Source organism: Anneissia japonica, unplaced genomic scaffold, assembly GCF_011630105.1.
Source record: "Anneissia japonica isolate Jap-2015-1 unplaced genomic scaffold, ASM1163010v1 scaffold1951_len603592_cov169, whole genome shotgun sequence".
Taxonomy (NCBI): Eukaryota; Metazoa; Echinodermata; class Crinoidea; order Comatulida; family Comatulidae; genus Anneissia; species Anneissia japonica.
This window is the reverse complement of record NW_022741522.1, coordinates 320,491-329,960: the sequence shown is the minus strand read 5'-3', so window position 1 is coordinate 329,960 and position 9,470 is coordinate 320,491. Positions and strand designations below refer to the sequence as shown.

The window sequence follows — 9,470 nt, the reverse complement described above, 5'->3', positions numbered from 1 at the left end:
TTCGTAATAGGTAATATTAAGATGCAACATTTACTGTTTAAAGATAATACGGAAACAAAATAATTTTGCGTACAATATTTATGATGTTTTATGTTTCATTGAAAGACAGGGGTATTAATCATTTCACTGGTAGATATTACATTGTTGCTGTACAGTATACTAACTACATTATACTTTTACTGGTATTCTTCCATTTTATGTTTGTTTACTAACATTAACATAATACAGTATTGATTTTAGGGAGAAATTATACAGTTTGTACAGATTTTGCAATTTCCTATCCTTCCTGCATCCTGAAAAATGTTAAAATTGTGCAGTAATACTGAAAAATGTTAAGTGGGAAAAAAAAAAGGCCCTAATCAATAAAAGTGTTTAATCTAACTATTTGATAGTGTGAGTTATTTCAATGTTGGTCATTCTGTCCTGGACAAACTGGCCCTTCATAAAGTCCCAATTATGAGTCTTTAGATAATGTGAGTCAACCTATGCTGCAATTGCGTAAGTGCCTAGGGCTGTATACTTATCACCTTGTTTAAATCTTGTATCTGTTTTTTGACAATTCATGGTTCATTTTTTCATCTTAATAATTTCATGATCCTTTTTTTTTTAATTGAGTAAATCATTGGTACGATATTTCCTCTATCAAATTTCCGATTACTGTCTTTGCCTTGGCACTAAAAAAAAAATGAAAAATCAATTGAAAAGATCAGTTAATAGAAAAATATTTCACTACAATATAGTATGCAAATGTACTGTACAGTACTGTAAAAATTGAATTCTATTTATACCTGACTCATTGCTAAACAGCAATATGAGGGCTCTGGCCCTGTTGTTTTTTCAGAATTTGTATGAAATATACTAGAAATTACTAAGTACATTACTAACAATATTGTATTTTACAAATCATGCGATAATTGGAATGCACTTTATTGATGATTAAAATGCATAAAACCACAAAATTTAATCCTTTTTGTCATGGCCTTGGAGAGCTCCAAAGTGTATTATCCCCATTATTCTGTTCTATTTTAAAATATTTTGAAATTGTCATTTTATAGTGTGATTATAGCTAAATTTCAGCGTTTCGTTTTACCTAGGGGCATGGATGCCATTCCAGGGAGTGTGACACTAAAGAAAGATGCACAGAATCTCATCGGGATCAGCATTGGTGGAGGCGCCCCCATGTGTCCATGCTTATACATTGTTCAGGTGTTTGACAACACCCCAGCATCCAAGGATGGCACGCTTGCTGCTGGCGATGAGATTGTCGGAGTGAATGGAAAATCAGTCAAAGGTCGAACTAAAGTTGAGGTTGCTAGGACAATCCAAGCAGTCAAAGTATGTACAGGTGTTTGGTATGAAATTATTAAATTACAGAACTTTTATTTCATAAAAGTAATAATATATAAAATACCATATATGCACAAGTCCACTTATGAATTACATCTGTTTAAAAATAAAATGCTCCCGTAAAATATATTTTTTTTGCAGGCCACAAACAAATGTATGAGACATACCCCATCAGTGGTAAAATTTTACTTCATGTTTTTTTGGTGGAGAGGATTAACATAACATTTAATCCGGTATACAATACTTTGAGTTAATTCAAAATGGACCAAAAAAGGTTGGGAACCTGGTCTTTAGAGGATGCTAAGCACAGAAAGGGGAAAAGATGTATTGAGGGCGTGCTTTTAAACCCCTATTAGCTTTCATCGTGTGATCATTAGGAGGACATGAGATGCAATAGTTTACTGCCAGGTTTTTGTTTTGGAGCTGTCTCGTTTGCCTTTCATTCCCGAGTTCTTATTTCATGTCCATAATGCTGTTTGCTGTTTGATACTGTCCCGTCTTGATTACTGTAATTCTCTACTTCATGGTTCATTTTTTAAAGAATTAAAACGTCTACAGCTTATTCAGAACAAGGTGGCAAAACTCGTATTTTGAGCGAGGAAATTTGACCATGTCACACCCTTACTCACACAGCTTCATTGGTTACCTGCCTGCCAACTTCCCACCGCCATCCATTATGCTCCAACTCTTTCTCAATTCAGATCTCTTCTTTAAACTCACCTTTTTCCATAGTTCATACTTTTAAGCGCTGTGAAACTCTGGTAAAGAGCGCTATATAATATGCTTAAATATTATTATTATTACCATTAACATAAAATTATTTTTTTACTCATGACCAGAACAAGTCCACTCCCTAAGCCTCAAAAAGAGAGCTACTGTGTAAAGAATCATATGTGTGTTGAGGAAGGGATTGTTGCTTACAAAAGACAGTGATATAATAATATTACAAATGCTTTGCTTCACAAGTAAATTTCCCGCGTAAATTTCCCGCACAATTAAAAATCCTAACGGTACTGGATTTGGTCTACAGGAGTTCATGCTTCAAACAGGTCATTCCATTCGTAGAAGAAGCCTTTTGATGGCGAAGGTGTACCTTTTTAGCTAGGGTTGTCTACTGTACAGTAGATCAAAACTATTAACTCTGGCTGTATAAAGTTGATTAGAAGATTGAATTGTTAATTTTATTAATGTAAGGAAGACTATGCTCACGTTTAATTAATTTTATTACAAGTTTAATTGATCAGTAAAATTAAATGACAATATTAGTTTTATAAATTTGAATTATATAGTTTCATAAATTTCTGTATACAGTATTAAAATGAAACTATATAATTTAAATTTATAAAACTAATATTGTCATTTAATTTTACTGATCAATTAAACTTGTAATAAAATTAATTAAACGTGAGCATAGTGTTCCTTACATTAATAAAATTAACAATTCAATCTTATTATAATCAAATTTATACAGCCTTAGTTAGTGTACATTAAACGTACAATAATTAATGAATAAATTATTATATGTTTACTGTATAAAAAGAAGCAGGAAGAAGGAAGAAAAGCAAAGAGATCCAGAATGGCTTTAAATTGTACTGAAAATTATATAAATAATGATGATAATAACTCATTATTATATTTTACAGTACATGTTTATATTGAATTTTTAGTACTAATCATCAGAGGTCGAGGTGCCAAGCCTATCACATTTCATAATTCGAGAAGCCAACTCTGAAGACCTAATAGTACTATGAGAAATTTGAGTTATGTTATAACTGGATGAATTATTCATATCTTAAATATATTTACCTTCAGAGTGATGTCATCATTAATTACAACAAACTGCAAGCTGACCCAAAGCAAGGCAAGACACTGGATATTGTCATGAAGAAGGCTAAACATAGAGTTGTGGAGCATCTGAGTTCCTCAACAGCTGATGCTCTAGGCCTCAGCAGAGCCATCCTTTGTAATGGTAAGTTTGGAAGTAGTTTGCACACTATGAAATGTGGTTGTAGTATGGTTTATGCACATGGTCTTTTTAGGGTCCCTTTGGCTAGGGTCACACTAGTGAGAGTTAAGCCTGACTTGACTCTGCCCAAGCCAAGAAATAAGTCTGAACCTACATGGGTTGGCTCACATCTGGCTTGAATTCGCACCCAACCCAGGAAAGATGCTCAGGAATATCCCATTGGTCATAATTTTACATTTTCACTGTTTCACTGTAGCCTCTGTTCAAAATCTGAACAATCACAGCTAGCTAGGTCAACCAACCTAGAGTGTGGACACTCAGCATTTTTAAGGCGTGAGATTGCAACATGGACATCATACCCACACTGCTGAACAATTCATGACCAGATTATGAAATTAGCATCTATTTATTCAAATCAAAAAATCAATACAAAATAAATTATTAGTGTTTTTTGTTTCACCTATATGTATCACTTAATTTCTCCTTACAAGCAAATCACGTAAAATTTTTTAAATGAGAGTTGTTGTCTGGATGAGTTTAATTCCTTATAATACTGATTTATTTTATTTTTTTAATGATTTTATATATTTTTTTCTTTTTTTAAGATTTACTTGTTAAAAAGCTAGAAGAACTAGAGAGGACTCACAACATGTACAAAGGCCTGATGGAGCATGCTAAGAGACTCCTGCGTGCGTTTTATGACATGTCACAAACACACAAAGGTAAAGAATATATGAAAACTGAAAGGTTTGTCAGTCATTTTAGTGATTCAACAAACTTTAATACAGTTCAACCCTTTTATAAACAACCACCCTCGGTTCCAGGGAAATTGGTCGCTTATGAGAGGTTGTCGCTTACCAGAGTGCACATGAAGTGAGGCCAAATCTACACATGCTGTAGGTTAAAGGATGTACTGATTAAATAGATGAAAAATTTACAAAATACAAAGTTTAACGTACTATAAACCATCTGAAGATGTGTAAACTTAATAATAACTCTGAGAAGAAAATTAGACAAAACTAACATTTTTAGTATTTGATAAAATGTATTTCCCGGTTTTAAAAAGCTTTTAAATAACATAATACCTTCATAATTTAGGTATACAAGTGAAATATCAAAGCTGTTTCATAACTTACCACAATTGAGTGATAAAATTGATTGAATTAAAAATGTTATGTAATGGTTATGTATTATAATATCTATGGCTTTTTAATATGATTCAAAAGTGGAATATCTGTGTACACAAGTGTAAGCCACTACTACCTGGTAGGTTCCAACAGAACTGTGCTGATTACTAGCTGCACTATGGAATAATAATATAATTTAATTTAATAATTTAATTTGGTGTTGAGTATGTGTTCCATATGTGTTTGATCCAATGACCGGGGTAGTAATGTGAAGCGCTTAGAGGCTTCGTGCATGAAGGGCTATATAAGAACGACATATTATTATTATTATTACTACAGGAAAATAATGTGTATTTTGGTGTACATGATTCTTTACTGTTAGTAGTAGTGGTTTCATGAAAGAGGAGTGTTAATAATGTTGAAGTATCCTAAAATTTGTTGGCTCTATATTGTAGATGTTTGTTACAGACACCATTACAATGTTTATGATTGTGTTGTCGTGGAACATTTTCTCTCATTAGCATTTGGAGATTTGTTTTCTGTTATTGGTGCTCGCGAACCACAACCAAAAGCCTGCGAAGCCTTTGTCAAGTTTGGAGAAGCCCATCGAACAGTAGAGAAATATGGCATACGATTACTTAGAACCGTAAAACCAGTAAGTTGACTGATATAAGAGATGGTTACAATTAACGTTACCTTCAAAAGAAATGATCCCAAATTGAAAAAAAGACACTTTCTAGAGACCTGGTTTAACGATTTTTTTTTTACACATCCAATTGTATTTTTCTGTTCTGATAATCAGGGCAAGTGTCAGAGGGACAAGTCGACGCTCACATCATGAACTAACACGATGAAAAAGTACATTGTGTTAGTTCGTGAAACAAAAATGCGTGTCAAAATTTGTGCTACTGCTACTACCTTTTTTTGTTGCAAAGAATACAAAAGCGCTTGACAACCAGTATGTGCTTATTTTGATGCGCGTTTTTGTTTTCTACTAACATAAATCTACTTTGATTGTGTTAGTTCGTGATGTGAGCGAAAATTTAATAACACAAGTAAAAAACCTCTTTTTATATATTTTCTACTGGTCTTAACTAAATGTTCAAACTTTTTGCAGATGTTAGCTGATCTTGGAACGTTCCTGAGTAAAGCTATTCCAGACACACGACTTACGATAAAAAAGTATGCCGATGCTAAATTTGAATATTTGGTAAGTAGAATAAATTATGATGTCACTCAACTGAGCTTCACAAATTCCTAATGGTTTTTCAGGGCAGTAAGTAAAATGTGAGAATATCCCCTGTTTTCTTCCAAAGAGTTTTTTTTTTTGGGGGGTTATTTAACATGAGCTTAGGACTTGCACTTAGATGCTAGTGTTTCTACTGGATTTATCAATACAATTGTTTTCTTCTTTCAGTCTTATTGTTTAAAAGTGAAAGAAATGGATGATGAGGAGTATGCATATGCTGCGCTAGGAGAGCCTCTCTATAGGGTAGAAACTGGCAACTATGAATACAGGTAAAGATGTGGGAAAACCACCAAAAAACCAGCATTATAGTGTCATAAGTGGAGCCAAAGCTTTATTGTCAATATTCCAGCCTACCGATCACATGGCCCTCTTGTACAAATTCTGCAAACAAAATCACTTTCATAACTTTACATCAGACTTAGTTTATAGCATTGCAGATTATGTTCCATTAGGGAACAGTTAATTTACAATTAACTGTTTCCTGGTTCCATGATGTATTTTTCAAGTCACTTGCTGTGAAAATTTATTGCTTTGCTTAATAATGGGACTGTAGTCTAGTCCACTTGAGACGTAATAGATGATACCTTTTGTAGAATGATATTAGGGAACTTTCGATTTGCACGACGCAGCAACGCTAGAACGGATTCCCTCATGCATGACGGCCCTGCTTTCTCTGCACAACATAGGCCATATTCGACTGGTCGTTCTTTGTTAAACCACGTCTGCTTGCGTAGTGGTAAAATCCTACTTAACGAAGACAACCAGTCTTAGTTAAGGATAGAAAACTGGTAAAATACTTGACAAAACAAAATGGCAGCATGTTTACCACGATACACGCTGCGTAATCAAGGCTACTTCGGCTTGTTGCAGTATGGGTTTTTTTTTGTAAAAAATTGCTTCCAACCTGTTTTCTAATTTAATTATTTTTTGACTTCTTGTGGGTAAATAGTATAATTTTTATTTTCTGAAATTTAATACTAACTATATTAACGCAAATGCTAAACTGAACAATCGGCCATGTTTTTTTTGGTCATATGGATAACTTTACTCTGATTAACACACTCTGGTTTATGTTAATTTTCGTTGTCAACGAAGTCTATTTTACGAACCAATTGAATGAAAATAATATTTTACGAAAAATCATAGTCAACGAAATGAACCAGTCGAATAAACCCATAGATTTGCTCAAATTGCGTCCTAGAATCAATGCCAACGGGGAAAACTTAACGTTCTCGCATGCCCAGATGATTTCTTAGTGACGTCATTACATTATACTTCCTACTGTTGTTGTGCAATTTAAAGCTTTCTAATGTCTACAGTGAGAGGTCAAAAGGGCGTCAAAAGTAAATCTGCATTCATCTCGGATCTGAACCAAATTGCAGATCATGTTTCCAATGCGCAGAACGCCGGCATCCCTATTCTTACACGCCAGCATCCCTATTCGGTTTCCTGATCAGTATTGTGGGCCTTCCGATCCGAAATTCAGATTCGATGTGAATTCAGCTTAAATCAGCATAGAAACGCTACAATAGCTGCCAAATTTTGTCAGTTTTGTACTTAATGGATTATGTTGTTTTATTTCAGGTTGATTCTTCGTTGCCGCCAGGAAGCAAGGGCAAGGTTCGCAAAGATGAGGTCAGATGTGATGGTGAAGATGGAACTTCTTGATCAGAAACACGGTATGTATGCCAGGCAGTGGTGGCGCTAGTGCGAAAGGCGATCTACACAAGAATGTTTTGTAATTACACCTTAAATAGATAGTAATTGCATAGATTTCAATGATACCTGCGTCTATGCCAAGCTTCATAAATGCATCATATTAGCAGTATCTTTGTTATTTTTTAAAAGAATTTTAATTATTGTTATGTTTCCACCATTTATATTTTTTTCATTTATATATTTCTTTCATCCAATGGGTAAAGCATCTAGTATCTAAATTCGGACTGTAAATTTGTTGATAATAGATTTTCTTTGAATTCTTTGATTTTTCATCTACAGTTCAAGATATCGTTTTCCAGTTGCAGCGTTTAGTTTCCACATTTGCGCAGTACCACAAAGACAGTCACGCGCAGATGAAGGGCGCCGATGTCTTTCCAATCGAGGTCGACATTCTCAAGACAACGTTCAGCTACGGGCAACAGGAGGAATTTACCGGGGAAGGAGAAGAGGATGACGACGATGAGGAGCTTCTGACCGTGGAACCAACTCCAGAAGATAGTCTCCCTGAGCCGACTGAACCGTTCACTGGCAATCTGCTGGGTGATTGAGGAAAGGAAACTCACCATTCTTCCAATTATATTTTGTATATTATGGATATGATAACCTTTGGTGTCTATTTTCTTTTATGTTTATTTGATTTAATCTTATTCTTTTAAGTTTATACTTTTGTTCCTGGGAACTAAATAATTTTATTTCAAAAGAGCAAACATATAAATGTATATTTATATATTTAATCATGTTATCTTCCCTTCAATTCTCAATCGTTTTAATCTATTCTAAAATGTTTTCAATACAGTATTAACAAATTAATTTTAATTTCTTCACTTAATTTATCTTTCATATTTTGTCACTATTTCCAATTAGTTTAACTGGTGCAATATTTATTCTTAGGGATTCCATGTGTTCAGATTTATTTAAAAGGTGTTATATTATTATTTAGTGTTTCTTGTAATTCCCTGGTGTTTTCATTGTAATGTATTCATACTAAGATATTCAAAAAGTGTTTAATTAAATCTTATTAAACAAAGCTGTATCAGATAAAATGCAACATGGTGTATATGACTTCTTGATTATTATTAATATTATTGTTGTTGTCTTTATTATTATTATTATTATTGTCATGAATGCTATTTTTATTATTAGTATTGTTAATATTAATTATTATTTATATATATTATTATTATTATTATTATTATTATTATTTGTTATAATTAGACATATTTTATTAGGCCTATTATCATTAAGAGCATCATTCCAATTTATAAATAAATTAATAACAGATATTTAATATTAAATAAGCAGCAGTACAGTAATTAGTTTTTTCTGTTATTATCTGACAGATTATCATAATAATAAAGTTATGTGGTGATTATCATTTAATAAGAAATAATTGTATATATTTGTACTGTACTGTGTGTGGGTAAAGCAGATTAAATTACCAGATCAAATAAACAGAATCTATCTCTTTTCTTTTGTGTGATTTTAAAGGTAGACATTTGGCTGTATTATTTTTTAAAGTATGTTCTCAGATATTGATTGTATTGAAATATTTCTATGACATTCAAATAATTTTGGAGAGAGTGTCTGTTTTTGTTAATCCCAGAAAAATGTAGTATGGAACGCCATGCAAATATGTGATATGGAACGCCATTGGTGCCAAAATCATCATTGTGAAGCTTATAATGGTCACTGGTTCTGGTTTTTGGCATGGTAAGCCCCAAATCTTAAAAAAAAAAAAAACAAATTACGGTAATCGCTAGCAATACCACATGAGGGCTTGGGTTGTCATTTTGTTTAAGATAAATTGCAAATTTTAGACAAAAAAAACACCTCGTAATTAATGACCAATCAATAATTTATGACATAGACTTCTACATTAGTTGAAATCTGATTGTACACACAACCAGATGGTTGATATTTGGGAGGACGGCACGCAAGCAGCAATCCCCCTCCTGATATAATCTTCAGAAAAACTTCCACTGGCAGCGACATAGGTTCCATTATTGAAAATGAGACATACATGCATACAAATTGTGAGAAGTTTGATAAGAGATATGAATAA

The 9,470-nt window shown here is 33.1% G+C and overlaps 1 protein-coding gene across 4 annotated transcripts in view; it reads left to right on the top strand.

The window, feature by feature from the left end:
* Nucleotides 1–8,860, top strand: part of LOC117118714 (PRKCA-binding protein-like) — a 12,064-nt gene extending 3,204 nt beyond the window's left edge. For 3 of the 4 annotated variants that reach the window (XM_033263381.1, XM_033263385.1, XM_033263384.1), the window contains 9 exons: nucleotides 1,095–1,335; nucleotides 1,489–1,524; nucleotides 3,160–3,316; nucleotides 3,919–4,035; nucleotides 4,962–5,095; nucleotides 5,558–5,650; nucleotides 5,858–5,958; nucleotides 7,274–7,368; nucleotides 7,688–8,860. In XM_033263381.1, the coding sequence (XP_033119272.1) occupies nucleotides 1,095–1,335; nucleotides 1,489–1,524; nucleotides 3,160–3,316; nucleotides 3,919–4,035; nucleotides 4,962–5,095; nucleotides 5,558–5,650; nucleotides 5,858–5,958; nucleotides 7,274–7,368; nucleotides 7,688–7,956 (1,243 nt within the window). In that variant the 3' untranslated portion in view covers nucleotides 7,957–8,860. The remainder of the gene's footprint in view (nucleotides 1–1,094; nucleotides 1,336–1,488; nucleotides 1,525–3,159; nucleotides 3,317–3,918; nucleotides 4,036–4,961; nucleotides 5,096–5,557; nucleotides 5,651–5,857; nucleotides 5,959–7,273; nucleotides 7,369–7,687) is intronic. The other variant, XM_033263383.1, reaches the window with a different exon arrangement.
* The last annotated feature ends 610 nt before the right edge of the window (nucleotides 8,861–9,470 follow it).